This window comes from Acipenser ruthenus, chromosome 3 (genome assembly GCF_902713425.1).
Source record: "Acipenser ruthenus chromosome 3, fAciRut3.2 maternal haplotype, whole genome shotgun sequence".
Lineage (NCBI taxonomy): Eukaryota > Metazoa > Chordata > Actinopteri > Acipenseriformes > Acipenseridae > Acipenser > Acipenser ruthenus.
Genome location: NC_081191.1, coordinates 73,521,949 through 73,546,558, shown reverse-complemented (window position 1 = coordinate 73,546,558; position 24,610 = coordinate 73,521,949). Strand labels below are relative to the sequence as shown.

Sequence of the window (24,610 nt, the reverse complement as noted above, 5' to 3'; positions counted from 1 at the left end):
CTTTTTTTTAAATTACTCAAGCTTATACATTTCTACAGCATTCTCTTGTTCATTTTATGCAGCCATCAGTTTTATACTGCAGTCTGTATTTAAAGTTGTTATAGCACCCTGCTAAATATTTCTGAAAAACATAAAACAAATAATAATAATAATAATAATAAAATCTTTTAAATCTCATTAGGAGGTACTAAGTAAAAATAATTTTATATTCAGATAGTTCTATAAACATAGTTGAAAAAAAGATATGCTGAATGACAGTATCATGCTGTGAATGCTTAATGTGTTATGTATTGCTGCTGGATAAAAAATATATTTAAGTACCATACCATACCAGACTTACATTATTTCTGGAAGCGGTAATGCTTTGTGATTTAGCCATACGCGTCTTTTAAATTTCTTCAGAATTGCCTCCCCTAACCTTTTGGGTTCTTTACAAACCTAGCTCAAACTGGCATCTGATACATAAAACATGTGTGATATAATATGGGTAGAGAAGCTACAGACTCCATCTCTCTGTTAGAATGCCCCAGATGTACCAGCTGCTTTATGTGGGACAATCTACTGTATGAGTACCACTGGATGTATTTTTCCCTATCATAAAACAATCCATTATTACAACAGCACTTAATGTCATATCAAAGTTAAACTGTTTGTGACAGTCATGTGTATGTGACAGTTACCCACAGCAGCCAAATGTCAGCATGAACATACTGTGCAGAACTCCATGTTACTGTTTTAGTGAAGAAGCCAATGTATTTTCAGAGATCTTTTTTTTTTAATGAAATAAAACAAGTAAATAATGTAATTGTTGGTTTGCTTTTTTATTTATTTTTTATTCTAGAAATTTGTCAACTGGCATTTACTCAAACAGAAGGCTTGCTTCCAAGTATATAGTTTAAATGTCAGCTACTTTGTTAATTTGCTGTGGAAATGTCTAATTATGTATTGCTTACCACAAGATTCAGAGCCCACATTAAAGTTAGTGGTACAAATAACATTTCTGATGTTTTCTGAATCACTTCAGTTGTTTTTTGCAATATTTGTCATTAAAAAAATAAAATCCTACAGATTGGCTGATCTTCCTTATGGCGTATGGAAGGTGGAATTAACATACTGTAATACTTTAGACTTACCTAACTCAGCCAGCTAACAGACACACTACTTACTTATTTGATAGATGTAATTAGCCTTAAAATGCTCATGCCGAGCAGATTCAAGCTCTGAATTGTTGGCGCAGATAAATCTGTTCTAAACACAGATTTGACCCAGATTTTCTGAGCACAAAATCATTTGTTAAGTTCTTAGCAACAATCACAAGTACACTACAGTCAATAAATATGTTAACAAACTCCCAAAACTTCAACAAACCTAATAATAAATGTAACTCCTGCATGATATAGAAGAATAAAAACTTTAAACCGCATTAATTTTTATAGTATTATTAGTAGTCATAGTTCTCGTAGTCATATGAAGGCTGGATATCTATGCTGCTTTCTTCACTTGCACATTGGTTTCTGAGACTCTTCATTGGCCTTGAATCAGCTGCAGCTTCAAGACCAAGTGTGTAGGGGACAGAAGGTAGCAATTTAAAAAAAAATGCATTATCGGAAATTTCAAAAATAGCCTGAATGACCTGCTACAATCCGCTGGCCACTCTGGCGCAAGCAGGAGGCAACCCCTGTGAAGAGCCAGTTCTGGCAATCTCCTCTCCCTACAGATGATGCACAGCTTAAACTATAATGAGTTTTTGTGTTACAAATGCTGAACACATTAATATTCTTTGATGATCATTATTACGGTATAAGCACCTTTCCCAATGTGGACAGGCTGGCAGATAACTGAGAGAGCATTTTGAGGCAATTTAAAAAATATACTGTATTATAAGGGGATTTAATCTGAAAGTCATGTCATAAAATAAAAAATACATTTATATTCTGGAATGAATTATATGGGTTTGCTTTAAACTTTGAACTGGTGGACTGTATGTACAATGTACAAAATCTATTAAAAATCAAACATTGCGGTTTATTTTTATGATCTGAACACTGGCAGATCTTACTGCCATGTAAAAATGTAAAAAACCTTTGCAATCCTCATTACACTATATATATATATATATATATATATATATATATATATATATATATATATATATATATATATATATATAAAATAGCGTACCTATAGAAAGTCTATACCACCTTTCAAAATTTTAAATTCATAGCCTGGAATTAAAATGCATTTCAATAGTTTTTTTTTTTTTTTTCATTTATCTACACATCCTACCCCACAACTTCCAAGTGATAAAATATTCTAGAAATTTGTAGAAAATTAATTAAAAATAGAAACTGAAATAGCTTGGTTGGATAAGTGTCCACCCCGCTCAGGTGTAACCAATCGCCTTCAAAATCACACACAAATTTAAGTGGCCTCCACCTGTGTTAAATTGTAGTGATCACATGATTTCAGGATAAATTCAGCAGTTCCTGTAGGTTCCCTCTGCTGGGTAGTGCATTTCAAAGCAAAGACTCAACCATGAGCACCAAGGCGCTTTCAAAAGAACTCCAGGACAAAGTTGTTGAAAGGCACGGATCAGGGGATGGGTATCAAAAAATATCAAAGGCCTTGAATATCCCTTGGAGCATGGTCAAGACGATTATTAAGAAGTGGAAGGTGTATGGCACCACCAAGCCATCCCTCCAAATTGGATGACAGAGCAAGAAGGAGGCAACTTTGCAAGAGCTACAGGCTTTTATGGCCAAGACTGGTCAAAGTGTGCATGTGACAACAATATCCCAAGCACTCCACAAATCTGGCCTGTATGGTAGGGTGGCAAGAAGGAAGCCATTACTCAAGAAAGCCCACCTTGAATCCCGTTTGAAGTACGCAAAAAAACACTCAGGAGATTCTGTAGCCATGTGGCAAAAAGTTGTGTGGTCTGACAAAACTAAAATGGAACTTTTTGGCCTAAATAAAAAGCGCTATGTTTGGCGCAAACCCAACACAGCGCATCACCCAAAGAACACCATCCCTACTGTGAAGCATGGTGGTGGCAGCATCATGTTATGGGGATGTTTCTCATCGGCAGGGACTGGGACACTTGTCAGGATAGAAGGGAAAATGAATGGAGCAAAGTACAGAGAAGTCTTTGAGGAAAACCTGCTGCCCTCTGCAAGAAAGCTGAAACTGGGACGGAAGTTCCCCTTTCAGCATGACAACGACCCAAAGCACACAGCCAAAGCTACACTGGAGTGGCTAAGGAACAAAAAGGTAAATGTCCTTGAGTGGCCCAGTCAGAGCCCCGACCTAAATCCAATCACGTTAGATTTCGAAATGTCACATTTTTCAATTTTTGTCTCTCTTTCATTAAATATACGGAAAACTACAAAGCAATATGTAATCCAGTATGTTAGCGTAACATTATTCATTCGACTTTACGAAGCAAAATCCGTTAATTCTATAGGGTGATGCAACACTTTTGGCTATAGCTGTAAATACATTATTATTATTATTATTATTATTATTATTATTATTATTATTATTATTATTATTATTATTATTAGTAGTAGTGGTAGTAGTAGTAGTAGTCGTAGTAGTATTTTACACCACAAGCTGGATCTGCTAGGTCAACATAACTAATTAGAGGACAGCTGTATTTTGTTAATGTATTTATATGACTATTTGCATTAAATACTTAATGCAGCACTCCATTCTGTGTGAACCGCTGCCTCAATTAATATCACTAACTGTCATAATAAGGATATCATTCCCCATTATTTTTTGTACTTATTATGTTACATTATTCAACCTAATGATCAACAGTCCCCTCTGCTCTCCATTGAAGGGGGACTACATTAAAAAATCTCTTATCGTAATTTGGGCTTATTTTAATTAGTAATTATGCACATTAAAGATTCATCAGTAAAATAGTGGCTTAAGGTTTACATTTCAAACCTTAAGTGTACAACAGTAAAGACAGGGGAGCACCATTGCACGCACCCTCACAATAAAGTAACCTAAAGAAAAAAAAAAATCTATTAGTATTGTTATGAAACAAATTGGTATGTTTTTTATGTTTACCAACATTTACTGTCCATGTGATAACACTTTTCAAAGACTATGATTGAAAATAAGCACCCATAAAACCTTAAATGGTGTCTGCGTTACAATAAAAGTGTGCTATTGGTCTATAAATTAAAGGCAAGTTAACACATGGACCTGAAATGTATAACTTACGCAAGACAGGTATACAGTATGACAGGTGTAAGAGTCACAAAATACATTTTCAACCCCTACCCTGGTGTCTCATGACTGGCGCCAATAATAATGTATACAGTAAATTAAGGCTACTTTCCCAGTAAAATACAAAAAATTATTTTGTCAGATTACCGTAATAAAAAGGGTCTTGTTCTTAAGTCAATAATAAGAGGCTGGAGCTGAAGCATGATTTTCCACAGACATGATTCAGTTGTGAGTTAATAGACCTTCTTGTTTTTAAAGAAACACTTACTCACTTACTTTTCCTTTAAGCAAAGCACAATGCAGCACTGGATAAACAGCATGCTGGACAGAAGCCTGCAGCACCTGTAACCTATTAGTGTTTTAAAACATTCCATGGAGTTCTGATCTTGGGCCAGAGGGCACAATAAAGGTCTCACAGTGGAGCCTTTTAATAAGCCTGTGATGTAGATTTCAGTTTCGTACACAGAGCAAGGGTGCAGTAGTGGCCGTTAACCTTGTCAGTATGTGCAGTCAGAGAACAATGGAATGACATCAAGTTTTTTCCATTCTCTGTATTTATCAGAAAAAAAAAAACAATAAATACAGTTGTCAGTAAACATATTCAGCTGGCTCAACATTTTGAAATGCTCTAGGATCCCCAAGGTGAGCTATGCTGCTTTTTAAAAAACATTCCTGGGTGATTTTCCACTACTCTTGAACTATGCTTTGAAATTCACATATTAGTTGTTCTGGATGTTTATTTATAGTGATAGAATAGAAATGAAAAGGTTATTCAGATTATACATTAGCAGAAAATGTAAAAAAAAAATGCCATTAAAAAATACCTATTTGCAACAATAGTAAATGACACACACAGTGCTGTAATGCAAACTTTACTCTACTTCATTGTAATCAAGCTGTGAAAACTACTTGTATAACATAGCAATCAATATTTACATTTCAAAATCACTGTTTACTTATTATGAAATTAAGTAATATCTAAATTGTTTTAAAATCACTTCTCACTAGAGTCTATCACATAGATGGAATTTAATGAAAAATGCATTTCAAACAGGAATATATGGAGAATTTACGTTATATAAAGTGTAACGGTGGTAATGTATTCAAATCGATAGCACAGTACTGATATGTTTGTCACTCCTTAGTGATAGTGCAGTGGGATGCGTCTTGATTAGTCTGTGGTCAAGCTTATTGGGAAAAGAGCTTATAACATTTTATTTACATACAGTGGTCTGCAATACATCTTAATTGAGTAAACACAGGTAAAGGGAAACGTTCTATCTGAAGTAAGAGATCTCTGAACAAACCCGTTCAGATTCAAGGGGACTGACGTTGGATGTCAGCAGGGCATACAATTTAAAGAACCTACCTCCTGAGTGACTTCTACACAATCAAGCAGCCCAACACTGAATAAGGCATTGTATTAGTGAACAAAAGAAAGTCTGCACTGGCCATTTTCAATTGCACCACTTGAGTCGTTGGAAACGTCTTAAGGTGACAATTAATAGAACGGGCCATTAGAAGACCAAGATGCTGACGCTGTGAAATTCTCATCTCATAAGCGGAATGACTATCAAGCCTTCTCTTGCCCTTAATTGACTAAGAATTACTCCAGCCCTGCCTGTGTGCCGGTTCACATCTTTATTTGTAACTATAACAGGGAAGGCTTGGCAGTACCCGGTTTCATTTTGCTGTTGACCTTGCCATGGCCAATAAGTTTGGCTGACTGTCTGCAACACATGTGGATAATGAAGTCTGTAGACTGTAGCACTGTAGAAAATGTGATTACTTCTGTCATGTTAAAACTTTTGCAGGCATGTTTTTTTTTTATTTGCCTCATGTTTTAAATAAAATGTAGTGATTTTTTATTTAAAATAGAAATGTTACCCAGCAATGTCAAGTCCTTTTTTTGCATACAATGTTCTACTAATCTTGTATTTTACTTAAACATGGAATTCAGTTGTGCTTATTGCTTTTTAATGCTTTTGTGCTGTCCTTTGATTTGTAGAGGGAATTGTATTTCCAGTTGAGGCAGAACATGCCATACGAAGGGGCATGTAGCAGGGCGATTAGAACATAAGAACATAAGAACATAAGAAAGTTTACAAACGAGAGGAGGCCATTCAGCCCATCTTGCTCATTTGGTTGTTAGTAGCTTATTGATCCCAGAATCAGATCCCAGATTGCCCTGCACGTGTGTAAATTAGTGTTGGTATAATTTGTATGGGAAAATTGGGTTTATTGTGTATCGTTTTGGAGTTGACTTGTGTGATTACATTATTGTTTACAGACGGGCGCTCGATTGAGACTTGTTGCCTGCTAGGTTTGATTGAGGGGAAGGGCAGCAAGTGATTGGCTGTGCTGGTCCTGAATCAGCAGGTGAGCGGGTCTTGACCGAGTGTCCGTCAGTTCAAAAACATCCGCAGGAGATGGCTCGGGGCGACTGCAACGCCATGCCAGAGGGGAGCAGCGTATACTCAGGAGAAGAGGGTCCACTCTGCAGGAACGACAGCTACGCAACCCTGAAACTGCAAGCGGTGCTTGTGAAGGCAATGCCCAGCCAAGGCCATATGAAGCAGCAGGAGTTGTTGTATGAATACTGGCTCATCAGTAGGTTAGTTTAGGGGATAGTGATCCCATGTGATGTATAGCGAGGGTTACGTAGTGTAGCCGGTTCCTGGAGCTGGTCGCCTTGTTTTATAAGGCTAGCGCTCGCCCTCTGTGGTTTTTGTACTGTGTTTTATTTTGTATTTTTGTACAGCTTGCTGTATGTGTCCTCTGTGCGTTACCATGGCTGGTAACGTCACATGACCTCTTTATTTACTTTCTGCTTTGTATTAATAAATCCTGCGCACCTGTGCCGGCGTTTCAACTCCACCTACAATGTCACTCTGTGTTGCTTAAACAGCGGTTACCCACACATGTGACATAAGACCCTGTCACAGGTCAATATACAATATAGGACAGAATTCTACAAAGAAATGTATGCAAAGAACAGTCTGATCACAAATGGATAAAGGACTCGCAAACTAAAAATGTAAGTGAGCAAATGTATGCATGCATCTGCATTTGTGGTCAAGAAACCCAACTAAGGAAGACATCTGTCCTAATTTCCTATGCCCTCAGTCTCTACCTTGCTGTATATACCAACATAAAAATTAAGAAACTCTTTCTTATCATTTGTGTGTACCAGGTCCACCTTTCCAGGACCCCATTGTAATTGAGGCAGTGTCTCTATGGATAAATCTCTTGGTTAAATAAATAAATAAATAAATAAATAAATAAATAACCCTTTCACGGCCATGTGTTAATGATTTTGAAAAAGTAAATGACCATGTGGTAAAATTAACTGGGAGGATAAAACACAGCGGCCATAAACATAGTCCAATGTACACAAGATTTAAAACACATAAGAGAGTTCATTTTTCTACTGCGTTTCTCATTACCCTTGTGGACATCATATTCTAAAAATTAAGACATAATGAGCATAAAGTGCATATTACTGGATACTAACTAGAACATACTTGACTGGGCAGGAGGCAACACAAAGCCTTAATGAATGCTGAAATGTATTAATCACCAATTAATAAAGGCACAGGGCTTGTGCTTTATTATACATACACCTAAAGCTCAGTTTGTTTAGAAATTATCCTTGAGTTGTTTCTCTTTAACAAACAAGAGCAGCTACTGTACAACGTGGTTAAAATGTATTGATATCATTAGGAAGTTTTGGGCCTTTAACTTAACAATGCCACCTTCACTTTCATTCCACTAATCTGAATGCTTTAGAAATTGGTTTGGTCGACATTTTAAGCATCAAAATATAATAGATTAACATTGGTCACATTCCTTTTAAAGGAATAATTTGTGCAGCACCGCTTTTTAACTTTTATAATGAACCCCTAATGAATTTCTCAGACATTAAACTCCAAAGTGCTTCAATTATGACAATTCCATTGTAGAGGCTTGGCTAATGGATGAGATGAATCATCAAGTTGAGACTGATTTCCCTATACATTGCAGAAATAATTACACCACATTTTTAATTTACCCCAATTTTTATCAAGTAAGGCACAGAAATGATAACCAACATGGAATGTGTATAATTTAAATGAAAAATGTAAAAAAAAACAAAAAAACACGTGAAAAGCACATTCACTTCTTCTCAATGTCCCTTTAAGTTGTTGACATCATTTTCTGCAAATCCTAATTAAGTGCAGCCAGTATTAGAGGCTGTGATATGTAAACAAGTAACCTTGTACAGAAGTAAAACTGTACAAATATCTCAATAGCTCTTCATTAGCAAACAAATCAACAAGTGTTATTTTAATGCATGACTTTATGTCTTTTCTGTGGGGACTGCTTTGGAGAGTGTTATGTGCAGTACAGAAAGAGGAATCATCAACCTCAACATCCCTGGGCATGATCCGCTGAGGAATCTGCAGCCACTGCTTAAGAAGTACATTTAATTGACTGATAGACAGTGCCTTCTTTGTTCACAGAAGACAGTGGAGTAATGGCAGCTTGAAAACCGTACCATCACACAGGGCCTCCGGAGACCCACAATATGGGGATATGTGTCAAGAATAAATAAATAATCTAATTATTAAGCCACTTCCTGTCACGTTAATGCCAATTTGTTGGCTTTTGAAGGCAACAAAACAAGGCATTTTTCCTCATTATGTTTCCCTTTTTACACCACTGGTAATCGCCGGTAGATTAAAGGTTGCTTGATTGGGGTTTTTGTCATAAAACTGAGAGGCAGCCAGCAGTACAGAAATTAAAAGAAGGAGAGGGAGAGGGAACTGGTGAAGAGAAGAGGTTTCATACTTGTCTCCTTTCCAGCTCCATAACAGCACACACTGCTGCCTCATACAGAGCTGCCAGCTGTACACAGAATGTGTGTCTCTCCAACTGAGGCCTACTAGGCCACAGGCTCCATTCTGTGATCTGTAAGGCACCTCACAGTCTTGGCAGGTAGCTACTGTAGTGCTGTCACAGACCCAAGTTGTAGAGGTGACTCTGGTATGTTACGCTCTTATTTGAAGGCTGTCAACTCTGCTGTATTGATAGCTCTCTATTTTTTTTTAAAACATTTGTTTTAGGAATGTACTAAAATGGAGAACTAAATACGCTTCTAGCTTTATTCAAGCTTTTTTTTTAAACCCAGCAGTATCCTTTTTAACTCAACCTAATAAAACAGTTAATAAGGCCAAAATTAGCCCCCCTAGTGCTCAAAAGACCAAAGTCATTCTGAGTTCAAACAGGGCCACCCTTCCCCATGCCAGAGTGGTATTTCCAATTTGCTGTGAATAAAATATGACCTTGAAAGTATTTAAACAGAACTGACTGGGGATAAACCTTATAAAACAGGTTGTGGATGTGCAGTAGTATGATTTTAAGTACAGTAGTATGATGGCAGACATCGGTGAGTTAATCTTCTTCAGAATGAAGGCAGTAACAAATCAATCATATTACTGTGCAATTGCTTGGTATTTAAAACTAAGGAGTAGCATTGTGTCTAAGGTTGCAGGTGACACACAGATGGGTGGCTGGACTGAGAGACAGACACCGCCCTGTTCCCCAGAATATTACATTCTCAATAACTCAGGCTAAAAAATGTTAATACCAAGTTTAATGGCAATTGAATACGTGGTTCTCCAGATACATGCACAAATGTAAGTGTTACATACAGACTGATGGGTGTACTGACAGACACCCCCATATATCTGCAGAATCTGATATTCTCAACTGACACTGAACTTTCTCCAGTGTGAATGTGTTATTCTCTCAGTGAAAACAATGACCATGGTAGGCTAAATCAGAGATAACACTAATTCAAAGATAACTTATTGTAGTGTGAATCATCCATCCCGTATGCAATCGTTGCCTGCCTGCCATCTTAACACAAACTGCCACAGGCAAGGGGCGTGAGAAAGCAACTGCAAACAGTGCATTGAAAAAAGCTTGAAAAATATGAAGCAAGCTGGATATTTTTTTTTTAAGAGAAAGGACATTCAGCGTGTAAATGTATTTCTTTGCTGTTTTCTTTTAAACATATCATTTAAATGTTGATAAACGTGAATTAACCTTCATGAAAGTATTATATATTAATGTTCAATTCAAATTGGGCTTTTTTTCATGATTCGGATGCAGAAAATTGCCAAACCCTATTATAGTGAACACTTTGATATAACAAACATTTCTCCAGGTCCCCTGGGGGTTCATTATAGCAAAGTTAGCTAGTATTTAAAAAGTAGATAAGGTACTATTATAATATTAAGGCATGGATTAAGGTAACTTATGTTGTTTAAAGTAAAAAGGCAAAAATGTAATTTTCTGTTTTATTTTCAGAGATTTATTAATTGAGATTCACTCACTGTTTCTAAGTTTTGAAAACCAGGCCCTGTCTACAGTACATATGTAGAGCTGAACCCCTCCAGTGTTGGCTTGGACTAGTTCTGCCTAACTGCAAGTGTAACAAAAATGCTCCAACTGTGCTACAAAATAATAATAATAATAATAATAATAATAATAATAATAATAATAATAATATGGTACATATCATGATACAGTATAATACATATTTGCTGTAAACAATAGCCTCAGAGAACAAGCTATTATCTAGCTTAGTTTGACAGTACTAATGAGAAAAAAGTGAAGCTTAAAGGATATATTTACGCAGTTTTTTGTTTGTTTGTTTTGAATTCCCAGAAGTTTTTTTACCCCTACTTTTTTATTTTATGTCTAGAATAAACTAAATTGGTTTGAGCTACACAAATAGAGTAATATTTAATTAAAACATATTTAAAAATTACAAAACCTATAGGATTATTTTATTATATTGACAACTGTTTCAGTTTCAAAATAAATAAAACGTATTTACTGTGTTTTGCTATTAGTACTTACGCTATTTGATATTCATGAAACGGTCTAGAAATAACAGCCTAGGGAAACGTTTTGTAAATACAAAACTTTATTTATTATATCAAAACAATTTGTGGTATCATGAAAAAAAAATAATAACTCCATATTTTTTTTTTTCTTTAGATAACCTACAATATCCTTGTTTCATATTATAAACCAAATACAATTTTCTGAAAACTGAAATATTAGTTGTTTTGTTTTGGGTCCACATGTTTTTATTATTATTTTTTTTTTAAGGTAAATATAATTGTGGGATATCGAGTTCTTCCAGAACACGTTTATGGATTAAAATGCGGCACCTGTTTCGTCAGTATTAAATTTGGTAAATTCATAATCTCTGCAAACAAAGTAATATTCATCAATGTTGAAGCACATCAAGGTCCTACATGTATCTGTACAATGCACAGCTATGTCTAGAAAATGATTTCTTTCATGCATAAATCTGTGATTAGTTATATCAGGACGCCAGTGTTTTTTTTCACACTATTGCATGCGACAGCATTTTATAGGCTGTGTATAGTAGCTGATTATACTAACACAGTCACCTGAAGGAAATTAAGACATCATCATCATGCCGAAGGGGCGTCAGCACAAGACTGCTTGTGTATGGTGGCGTTAGCTGCAACCAAGGATGATATGTAAAATAACTGAATTATAATTTCTTATTAGGGTCAATAAGTATTCCAACGGCACTAGTGCTCCGAACTGTCTTTCAGGAAAGGTTGGAAATACACTATTATGAAGTTTTCGCTAATGATAACATAACTTTTTAGCTGCCTGTTTTTCTGGCGAACCCAATTGAGGGGACAACTTTAGTGGAGTGCTATTTGGTTAAATGACCATTACATAACATTTTAGAAAGGCTTTTAAGAAGCTGTGAACTCTTCATAATTATGTCTGAGGAGGATGCACACATAATCAGTAGATCTCTGCTGTTCTGCAACTACAACATCCAAAAAGAAGCACGCAGGTTTGCCTAATTAATTGCATTCATTACATGAAACAGCAATATGTTATTATGTTATTTTATTATTTTACAGATCCATGACTATTTAGCTAAGGTTGTACAGTCACAATATAAATATAGTAAACTGAATTTATTTGATAGTATAAGACTGAGCTTTTTTAGTCAGTTTCAAAAGGGGAAAAAGAAAAGCTAAATTTACGACTTCCGTTAATTAGGAAACAATTACAGTTTTGATAGTTCTAAAACTACAATGCAATGAAAAAACCCTGGCCAAAAAAAATCAAATAAAAAATATGATACCCCGGTTCTGAAAAATAGACTTGCCAGCAAACTCAACACAAAGAGTGACCAGCTGTCTTTAAGCTTGCTATTAAATTGCTTCTTGGTTAGTAGTTGTATCGTTCTTTTTTTTCATATGAGTATCAGACTCAGTCCCCAAACAGAGCCACCAGCTGTACAGCAAATGTGCTCTATTCCAACTGGGCCCTAGTAGGCTATAGCCTCCATCTTGAGATCAGTGAGGCCCCTTGTAGACTTGGCAGTCTGTTTTCTGATCTCACAGCGATACAAGCTCTCTTGATCTCAGCACACTTACTTAAGTTATTTGATTATCGTGCATTTAACACCTACACACAGTATATTTAGTTTTTCCTTCCGTTAAATTTCATCCCTGCACCACGTCGACATATTAAAATGTCTTGGCAGGCATACAAATCATGCTGCATCCAGCTGTATGTTCGGTTTGAAAAAAAAAGCCTGCTCAGCATCGAAATTATTTTACAAACAGCCACGATAAATGCTTTGGTGTTTGTTATTCTGCATGCTTTGTTTGGACTGAGTCATCTCTGTATAAATAGAGTTATCAGTGTGAATCAATATTGCAAGCAGGGCATCAATGAAAAACAACACCCATAAGAATGGAATACTTGCTCCATTACCTACGTTAATATCATGACAGCTGAGGAGAGATGACCTGGCCCACATCTCATCTCTCCTGTACAGATGGCCATTAAAAGAGAAAGTGTCCCTTTTAATGAAGAAAGTATTTAGAGGTTTTCCAAATGAGACCAGTTTTATCCAAATTGATTTTGCGGTAATTAGAGTTTGGTCCAAATTTAACCCCTTCTCTTGAACGAGCTGAGTTTTCTGCTTTCTTTCAGTAATAATGGTTTGTAATAGTTTCAACATATTCATTTTAAAAAATGTTAAGATATGCTTATTAAATACTTCAAAGGTAAGTTCTGACCAAATTTACCATATGGTTTACTATGGAGCTCCTCACTCGGAAAAATGACAAACAAAATGGTGTACATAAAATATACTTTTACAGTAGGCACAATTATCATCACAATGAATTTCCACACCTTTAAAACATATCTAGATTTCAATGACCTCTTATATCTCTGTGGCTTGTATGGATCCTGAAACTTTTATTTTTCCCTCTGTGATAGGTCTTGACCAGCGATCACCGTCCTTTAATTGCCTACTTTATTCAGATAGACATTTCTATCACCACAGAGCTGGCAGTGCAACTTGCAACCAAATCCCAAAAGGAGCAAATGTGTTTCAAACTGCCACTAACAACTGTCTCACAAAAAGCTGCAAGCTAATTGAGAACTGCAGCCGGTGCAGTGCAGAGAAGCGCATTCAACATTTTGGGACTGATCTGCTACAATTAGAAATAATTAAGGCTTTCCAGGCTCCTCATATGTTGCTGATCATGGTATGAATATAGAGTCAGTAACAATTCTCAAGCACTTTTCACAGCTGATGGTAAACAAAGAAACACACAAAAAGCTTTATATAACTAATGCAATGTCCACGGCACCTAAATAATAAGTGATCAACAGCTGTTAATATCACACGAATAACTTTGGCTTCACTTGAAAAACAAGATGATCACATAATATATAGGTTATGTAAATAGGGTCATGATTTGTGCTAGATCCAGCATTAACAAGCCAAATAAATTGAGACATGCATCTCTAATAGTCATCAACAAGAACATCCATTAGTAAAAAAAAAAAAAATATCACAGACAAACAAGAAACTTGCCCTAATAATTCACCAGACTTCCTGCCATTTCTGTGATTTTAATTGTCTGCTACCCATTCTCATCTGAGCAGCCAAATGGCTATGTAAGAGCCTGTGCTTTTGGAATACGTGGCCCTTGGGGTTCGATCCCCAGCTGCTTCTGATGCATATCTAAAAGGCAGGTAATTCCTACTTGATTAAAAATAAAATTGCCATTGGGATTAGAGTTTGCCTTTCAGTCCCTCAGCTCCTGCCAGAGAGGAGCCGGGTGCTGCGCCCGATATAATCCCACACGAGCACAGCATGTGTTGTGATGCAGTGCCAAATAAAAAGAAGATTGAGAGAAAAAGAGATCTTTATTTGATTATTTATGTAAATATGTTTAAAAAATATACAAGGAAGGTAGATTATTTCAGGAGAGGTGGGAATCAGAACATTTATTCATTTCTCATCAAAACAACACAATTTGCTTGGTTTTGAAAGCCTTGCAGTTATGAAAGAATTCAATATAAGGTGTCACTACGAAACTACGCATAAACAGAAGGAAAGCAAAGAGAAGAAAATATTGTTGAATTGACAAAAAAAGTCTGAAATCGCAACAGACTATGTTTAGGAAAGCAAAAAGTGAAAGGGATGCAACTTTAAAGGCCAGTTACGTTGTATCGGAGCTCACTGCCAAATTATCAAAGCATTTTCGTGATGGTGCTTTTGTGAAAGACTGCAGGTTAAAGTTGCAGAAATCGTCCGTCTTTGTTTTCAAATGTCAGTCTTTCTAGAAATACCGTGCCTGAAAGAACAGATGAACTAGTTGCCAATTTGCAAAATCAGCTTGTTGAAAAGGTAAAGCAGTTTGTGGCTTTCTCTTTGGCTCTTGACAAGAGCACTGATATTACAGACACATCTGTTTTCATTTGGAAGGTTGATGTTAACTCTAATGTTACAGAAGAGTTACTGGGTGTTACGGCTATGCATGACTCCACTAAAGTAAATTAGATATTTAAACAAGTCGAGAGTTGTGTGGCTAACAGAATTACAGTGGTAGAAATGTTCTGCTTTAAAAACAGATGGTGCTCCTGCTATGATCAGTGAGAAAAATTAGACTTGTTACTTTGCTGCAGAAAAAAAAACTAGAGTCTGAACTGTCTAAATATAGTGACGTGCCACTGTATCCTTCACCAGGAAGCTTTGTGCCTGAAGGTGCTAAAATTGGAGCACATAACAAACACGGTTGTCAAAACAGTGAATTCTATTTAGACCAGAGCACTAAATCACCAGCAATTACAAATGCTGCTAGATGAGCTTAATGCACAATATGGTGAATTATTATACCACAATGAAGTTCACTGGCTTAGTTGTGGCGCTGTACTGAATCGATTTTTCCACTTATTTCAAGAAATAGCACTATTAACTGATTTAACAGAATATAACGGAACACCTCAACAACCTGAATGTGAAACTGGATTGCCGTAAACAGGATATAAGTATAACTGAAATGTACGACAGTGTAAAACCCTTGGAACTAAAGCTACAACTTTAGAAAACCAGATGGAGAAAGGAAACGTTTCCCATCTCCCAACGTGCAAAGCTGTGTGTGATGCCGAACCGGATTTCACCTTTCCTGGTAATGTATACGCTACAAATCTCAATATGTTGTGCACAGAATTTGAACAGCGTTTTCAGATTTCCACAATCAGCAATTCATATTCCAAACCCATTTTCTGTGGATGTTAATAGTGCATCAGAGGACATTCAAATGGAGCTAACTGAACTGAATGGAGCTAACTGAACAGTATGCTAAAGGCACAGGTTGATAGTGTCGGAGTGCCAGTTTTACCATCAGCTCATTACCACCTGGTTTCCAAAGCTTTTGCTTTCAGCCTGCCCGAGTCATGTCAATGTTTGGAAGTACATTTGTGTACTAATAAAAATCAATAAGTCTGCTCAAAGATCTCCTCTGAATGACCAACATCTTCATTCAGTACAGATGGTTATTTCAACTTAAGATATGAAGCCAGCTATGGACAAGCTTATTTCACAAAAGCAGTGCCAAATGTCTTCAGTAAGTGAAAACTCATAGAAAAAGCATATGTATATGTCATATATAAATTGTGGTTTTGTTTAATATGTGGTTTAGCTTTTGTGGCCCCAGGGATGAAGTATCAAATTACAATATGGCCCCTGATAAATTTGAGTTTGACACCCCTGTTCTAAGGAGAGTTGAAGCATAGATATGTGATTCAGCAAAATTTAGCATAATTTTATATTTACCATGCAATATATATATATATATATATATATATATATATATATATATATATATATATATATATATATACAGACGTGCTCAAATTTGTTGGTACCCCTCCACAAAAAACGAGGAATGCACAATTTTCTCTGAAATAACTTGAAACTGACAAAAGTAATTGGCATCCACCATTGTTTATTCCATATTTAATAGAAATCAGACTTTGCTTTTGATTTTTTATTCAACATAATATTGTAAATAATAAAACAAATGAAAATGGCATGGACAAAAATGATGGGACCGCTAACTTAATATTTTGTTGCACAACCTTTAGAGGTAATCACTGCAATCAAACGTTTTCTGTAGCTCTCAATGAGACTTCTGCACCTGTTAACAGGTAGTTTGGCCCACTCTTCCTGAGCAAACTGCTCCAGCTGTCTCAGGTTTGATGGGTGCCTTCTCCAGACTGCAAGTTTCAGCTCTTTCCATAGATGTTCGATAGGATTCAGATCAGGACTCATAGAAGGCCACTTCAGAATAGTCCAATGTTTTGTTCTTATCCATTCTTGGGTGCTTTTAGCTGTGTGTTTTGGGTCATTATCCTGTTGGAGGACCCATGACCTGTGACTGAGACAGAGCTTTCTGACACTGGGCAGTACGTTTCGCTCCAGAACGCCTTGATAGTCTTGAGATTTAATTGTGCCCTGCACAGATTCATGGCACTCTGTGCCAGGCGCAGCAAAGCAGCCCCAAAACATAACCGAGCCTCCTCCATGTTTCAATGTAGGTATGGTGTTCTTTTCTTTGAACGCTTCATTTTTTCATCTGTGAATATAGAGCTGATGTGACTTGCCAAAAAGCTCCAGTTTTGACTCATCTGTCCAAAGGACATTCTCCCAGAAGGATTGTGGCTTGTCAATATGCATTTTAGCAAATTCCAGTCTGGCTTTTTTATGTTTTTCTTTCAAAAGTGGAGTCCTCCTGGGTCTTCTTCCATGGAGCCCACATTCGCTCAAAAAGCGACAGATGGTGCGATCAGAAACTGACGTACCTTCACCTTGGACTTCAGCTTCAGTATCTCTTTGGCAGTTATCCTTGGTTCTTTTTCTACCATTCGCACTATCCTTCTGTTCAATCTGGGGTCGATTTTCCTCTTGCGGCCATGCCCAGGGAGGTTGCCTACAGTTCCATGGACCTTAAACGTCTTAATAATATTTGTAACTGTTGTCACAGGAACATCAAGCTGCTTGGAGATGGTCTTGTAGCCTTTACCTTTACCATGCTTGTCTATTATTTTCTTTCTGATCTCCTCAGACAACTCTCGCCTTTGCTTTCTCTGGTCCATGTTCAGTGTGGTGCACACAATGATACCAAACAGCACAGTGACTACTTTTCTCCATTTAAATAGGCTGAATGACTGATTACAAGATTGGAGACATGTGTGATACTAATTAAAGAAACGAATTAGTTTGAAATATCACTATAATCCAATTATTTATTATCTTTTCTAAGGGGTACCAACAAATGTGTCCAGGCCATTTTAGAATATCTTTGTAGAATAAGCAATAATTCATCTATTTTCACAGCTTCTTTGCTTTATTCTATGACATACCAAAGGCATGCAAGTATACATGATAAAATAGCTTTTAATTTCATCACTTTTCAGGAGGAATGAAGCATTATTTCAATGAGCTGTAAGGGTACCAACAAATTTGAGCACGTCTGTATATATATATATATATATATATATATATATATATATATATATATATATATATATATATATAATTGGGCTTTCCAAGCTCTAATCATTGTGCAGGCAAATATGTTTACAGATTAAACCACAGAAAATGAAATTTCAATTTGAGATTGAGATGTGATTTAATATTCAAATATATCTGTCTGAACAGCACTGAAGTTATTAGAGACACATTGAGTAACAGACACAGTCATACAGTACTGGAATAAAATAGCAGCATATGGTATAATCAGCAGTACAGCAGCCAATAAAACCCTACATTGTGTTGTTGTTAACTATCAAGGTTAGTTTTTCTTGGCATAAATAAATGATGTACCATTACAACATTCTGCCTTATATAGAGTACCAGTATGTGTTGCATCATTTTTTAAATGTGTGTGTCTTAGCTGTGTTTTACATTTCTAACAGAAGCATAATATGAAAAGGTACCTTGTGTGTGATTTGGTGTGAAAAGTTCCATTTTGAAGTTCTGTGGGGGTCTTGCTATTGAAAAATCAGAGAAACAGCAATGAAATCGGGGAAACCTGTTTTTGTATATACAATGAGATGAAATACAGTGATCCAACATATTAGTAGTATTCTTTTTTTTATTGATAAACCAATTCTATTTAAAATATATTTTAGGATTTAAAGACACATGACTAATTATTGTACTGTACATTTGATTATATATACAGTAAGTGGGACAATTGTTTTATATTTAAGAGAAGTGGGGAAGTTCAGCCGATGTGTTGTCATTTTGGTAGAGAAATTGTAAATATATTTTTTAAGTGTACTCTGTAACTCAACAAAGAATATTATGATAATAGGGTAATTATGTATAAAAAAATACTTTGAATTGAATTCTAGATATGTAAGAATTTCAAAAGGGAAACATTTTCAAACAAAAATAACATAAAAATAGACACTGATATATGTACTTATTTTTGGTTTCTGTCTAATACTACCACCTTTTAGATTTTGAACTTAAAACTACAAAGTTTCATTGACGGGGTGATGAAAAATCTATCAAAATGCAGTATTGCTGTAGGTATATGTGGCTTTTGGAAAATACTCAGATCTGTTTATTGCACAGTTTAAAATTATTCTGTTGTATAATAAGTTTGAAATCAAAAGGCAATCAGGCATTTATTAACACATTGCAACCAAAACAAATGGGATGTTATTGAGTACCATATTCCTTCGAATTTAAGACCCAGTGGAATCTGAGACGCAGTTAAAATTCTCCACCCTTAATTTGAGGAAAAAATAAAACATCACATAAAGATGCATTTACAAAGATACAACCTCAATTACGCATATAAGAAAACGACGAATTCAGGCAGTTTGCGGCCGTCTGCTGTCACGCAGAGCATTACAGTTATGCGCTGCTTCTCATTTCCAGTCATGATTACTTGCACCTGTTTTTGTCAACTGTAGTGTTGCTTGGCATGTCAAAGAATACAGGGGTCTGATCAGCATTTCTGATCTGTCCAAGCTGGTACCGTTTGTTAGAACAGAGCCTAATAACAAAATGTTGAAATTGTAAAAGCTTCTTTGAAAATAGCAGCCTGTATGTCATGGATCAGGTAGTAATAGATCAGGTAGTAATATTTTTGTTCGTCTCTTCTCCTGTTTGTGTACTCGCGCAGTCATGTCTTTTGTTGTCGATTTTAATATACGCATCACTATACCCAAATTTAATAAAAAATGTATTCAAAAAGTGCGTCTTAAATTACTGTATTCCTGAACTATCATTCTGAAAATTCCCTTGATTGATAAATAAATAAGTTGATGTCAGACAGACCCAAGAATTTACAAAACTACAAGTTACTAGTAAATACAAATGGTAAAAGGGCACTGAATGACTAAGTGAAGTCCTATATACAGTCAATTCTCGTTAAAACTAACTTGGATTAAATTAATTTCCTGATACTTTTACTTTTTTAGCAGTCACTTTTTGTAAATTACTACTTAAATGGAAACTCACTTAACACAAATTTTCTCTTAGTGCGAATTATTTTGGAGCCTCCCCGGGAAGAAAATGTGAATAAAACTAACCGCAGTAGTTCTCACAGCTGAGTGCAAATGATATTGGGAAATGTATTAACTCTCACACAAATTAACACCTCTGTTCTGCAATTTAATGCTGTTTTGGGACTACAGATCCTATGATGCATTTCGAGTTGCCATAGCACTCACGCACCAATGCCATTTCCATGTAGCAGCGCAAAAGATTTGCAATATCCTTGAAGACAAAAGTGCAGGTGTTAAAGCGTTGCAAGAAAAAGAAAGATGTTGTTGCAGATTTCAACATTCCCACCACCACTTTGTCAACCAAAACTGGGGTACAATAATATAGGCCTAGGAACAGCAAACTGTGGATACAAGTCGTCAGTGTGTCCACTTTGCTCAGTACCTGATGTTGAGGACGCCTTGCTTTGTGGTTTCAAAATGTCTGATCAGAATGGGGCATGCAGGTTTCAAGTGCAGTTCTTTTGCAATGTACAGCTATGGCCAAAAGTTTTGCATCACCCTAAAGAATGAACAATAAAGTCGAATGAAACCTGCTGAATAATGTTACGTTAACATATTGAATTGTAACATAAAATACAGTACTATTATTATGGCTTCTGGTAGACTTTTGCGATATCATGTTGTTGGTTCTTTGACTACATGATTTACATAAAATATCTAAATTATGTTCACACACACATATATATATATATATATATATATATATATATATATATATATATATATATATATATATATATATAAATATAAATTATGTCAATCCTAAAATTCAACAACAATAATAATAATAATAATAATAATAATAATAATAATAATAATAATAATAATAATAATAATAATAATGACAAGATAGCACCTTACATCATAATCTACAACTTTATAGGATAACAATGAGAAAAGCAAAGATGAAATACTGCACAAAGTGTAACATAAATATACCTTCAAATGACAAATTAATAAAGCACATGCACATCATATATTTTATAAAATCACATACTGTGAAGTTAGGGCAGCAGTGTGGAGTAGTGGTTAGGGCTCTGGACTCCTGACCGGAGGGTTGTGGGTTCAGTCCCCAGTGGGGGACACTGCTGTTGTACCCTTGAGCAAGGTACTTTACCTAGATTGCTCCAGTAAAAACCCAACTGTATAAATGGGTAATTGTATGTAAAAATAATGTGATATCTGTATAATGTGAAACAATGTATAATGTGATATCTTGTAACAATTGTAAGTCGCCCTGGATAAGGGCATCTGCTAAGAAATGAATAATAATAATAATAATAATAATAAAGATACCTTATATATTCAGAAATAAGAAATACTGTACATGCATCGGTTTATTACATATTTCAGCCAGATTTTCAAATGTGTCACAATGCAATGTCATTATTCCATGTTCCACTTTAGCATCAAAACAACAATTCAGATATGCTATTCTATTTTAGTGTTTATGTAATACATGTAAATAAGCATTCTGTCCTTCAGATTGGGAACTACGTCTGTATGGCAAGCCAAATTATCATTTCGAGATATCTCAAACTGCATTTTAAGATATCTTGAAATATTTAAAGATGTCTCTAAATCATTTCGAGATATCTCAAATTATCTACAGATATCGTTAATTGTGCAGTTTTTTAAGCTATCTAAAATTTATTTAAGAGACCTGTAAATCAATTAGAGATATCTAAAAATGAAATAAAGATTTCTTTAAATGCTATGGAAACCATGTGGATTTTGCTAGCATGGTACGCCAAACTGTCATTTAGAGACTTCTTAAAATGAAGGTTTTAAAGATATCTATAAATCATTTGAAGATATCTCAAAATTACTTCTTGTTCATTTAAAGATTAAAATTAATTCCTGTGAACATCATCTATGTTTTGAATGAACTTCCTGTCCACTTAGAGATATCTCTTTAAATATTTAAAGATACCTTCACATATTTAGAGATATCTCTAAATTAATTTGAGATGTCTCTAAATGATAATTTGGCTTGCCATACATCTGTTGTGTCATTAACATCACAAAAACTAATACTAACTCATGATGTCTCCATTTAATTTACTACTGTGAGAATATATATATATATATATAGATCGATAGGTAGAAATACACACACACACATTTCAGCGTAAAAGTTTCCTATTGAAACAAAATATCATTTTATCTTTACATGTTTTTTGTTTTTGCAGCAATACTATTATATAACAATCTGGACCTTTCTAATTTAGTTTCTTAGTAATATTGTAATATTAAAATAACAAGTGACTGAGGGAAGAGTAGTGGTTACTTTTCTGGTACCACTCAAAATCTAATGCCAAACAACAGTATTTTTGCCTATTTTTGATCATTTATTTCATCCTGTTCCATAGCCAGCATTTAATATTCAAGACAAACCATGTGTTCAGGTAATCTAGAGATTATGGTATCATACCTATCTGTTAATGTCAGTTTTCTTTTTACTATTATGTTTATTGCTGATAGATTTCAATATCTAGTCTTGGTAGCTTCTTCAAATCGCAAAGACTGACAAAAATATACACTGCATTTTGAAAGAAACTTAAATTAAATGCTTCATTATACTTTCTATACAACACAATCACATTTCCCTTCTAAAAACATGCATGTTTTACAAAAGTATAGGTACTAAAGCAACATGGATTTGTTATCTGTTTGTATCTGGCTGGACAGGACATAAAGATAATCTTGTGTTAGTCTTGAACAATGTGCATCTCACAGTACTACGTCCCATACATCCATACCTCCAGTGACTGAGTGAGTGGTCTAGGTTTGGCTCTGTTGTGTTGCAATATGGACAACCTTTTGAAAACATATATAACAACCAACAACTACACCTTACTGCCACTACAAAACAACTGGCAGTCTGTAAAATGCTCTTTAAAGGAGAAATGGGCTGAAGAAAGTTTATTTACCATGTATATAATGTCAGACATAAGATACTAAAGTGTGTGACGTCTCTCAAATTTAAAATGTATGGTGAGTAGAAATGTGTGTATATCTGATTACAACACATCTGAAAAATAAATCAAAGCTTAATTTCCCATACTGATAAAAAAAAAGATGATCAAGCCACTGTACTGTAGTGTACCTTCAACAGAGACAATAGAAAAACTAAATGAAAACAAGCTCTTGCAGTAAAGACTTGTACCACAGGGTGTTTGGACATAGAAAGAAGTAATTAGTGAGATTCAGTTAATAATAATAGCTATTTTTAAAAGTAAAGCTTTGTTTGTTCATCAAAATGACATCTATTGCAGAGCCAGTGACACAATAAGTAAAGCAGTTGACTGCAGGTACTGTAGGAGTTATACCATGCATTGAAATAGCAGAGGTAACAAGGTATAGCATTTTTCTTACCAAGCATATGATTGGCGACATGAACCTGAATGTCCCACTCGCTGTAGAAAATCATCTGACACTTTATGCACTGGTACGTCTTCTTCTGGATGAAGACAAATAAGTAACACAAAAAAAGGATTTTAACAATAACATTGTCAATCAGTTTAATACAAAGAAAAATGAAAGTGAAAAGACATTTACTAGGGACAACATAAAGCTATTTTGCAACATGGTCCAACATACTACTGCCAGATGCAATTAAATTAAATTACAAATCTTACATCCCAAGTATTGTGAAGTTGTGAATATAAAATTAAGGGAACGCAATGAAAACATCAATGGTGTGGTAACCAAAGATTTCAACAACATTCCCACAGGTCTCTTATATTGACCATCGTTTTGTTTTCCAGATTTTATTTGAATTTCAATCCAGATCTTCAGGTAAAAGGGAGTCCTGACACCATAGTTTCTTATAGGCAACTTGGAATTTGAGTTTAAAGGACAGGGCCCTATGGCCTGTAACTCAGGAAGGGAACTTTACCTGAGTCAACAACAAAATAACGTCTGGAATATAGAACACCAAACCATAAGGTACTGGTACGCATATGAGCGATGAAGAGATATTTTTGTAAAAGCCTTGGATAACTGAGCTGAATTGAGAATACAGGTGTTTTTCACAAACTGACTACATTGCTAGTAGCCAATATAGTTTTTGAAGTATAAAAAGTAGGAGGCTCTGAAGTTTCAAGACATACTCACACATGTGGAACCATATTTATTCTCAAATGCTAATTAAATGATAATTATATGCAGCCGTTAACACATAGCAATTAAATTTAGCAACGGACCACCAAGAGAAATTATATAACAATACTACAACAAATAAACAGTTTTATTTATTACAGTCGCAGACAAGAGTATTGGCACCCTACGCTTATTATACCATAATTCAAGGTAACAGATTAAGGACAAGCATTTAGTAAACTTTAACCACTTTTTAATACAAATGACTAGTAAGTGAACTAATAATATTTATAAAAAAACAAACACTCTTATTTAA

General features: G+C 35.2%; 1 protein-coding gene across 10 annotated transcripts in view; it reads right to left on the bottom strand.

Annotated features, from left to right (window-relative positions):
• LOC117394465 (zinc finger protein 521-like) overlaps window positions 1-24,610 on the bottom strand; it is a 192,046-nt gene that overhangs the window by 80,484 nt on the left and 86,952 nt on the right. For 5 of the 10 annotated variants that reach the window (XM_059016620.1, XM_059016581.1, XM_059016589.1 and 2 more), the window contains 2 exons: window positions 23,569-23,653; window positions 18,604-18,657 (listed from right to left, as the gene is read on the bottom strand). In XM_059016620.1, the coding sequence (XP_058872603.1) occupies window positions 18,604-18,657; window positions 23,569-23,653 (139 nt within the window). Of the gene's footprint in view, window positions 1-18,603; window positions 18,658-20,572; window positions 20,690-23,568; window positions 23,654-24,610 lie in introns of all 10 variants that reach the window. The other 5 variants (XM_059016624.1, XM_059016604.1, XR_009320156.1 and 2 more) reach the window with 4 other exon arrangements.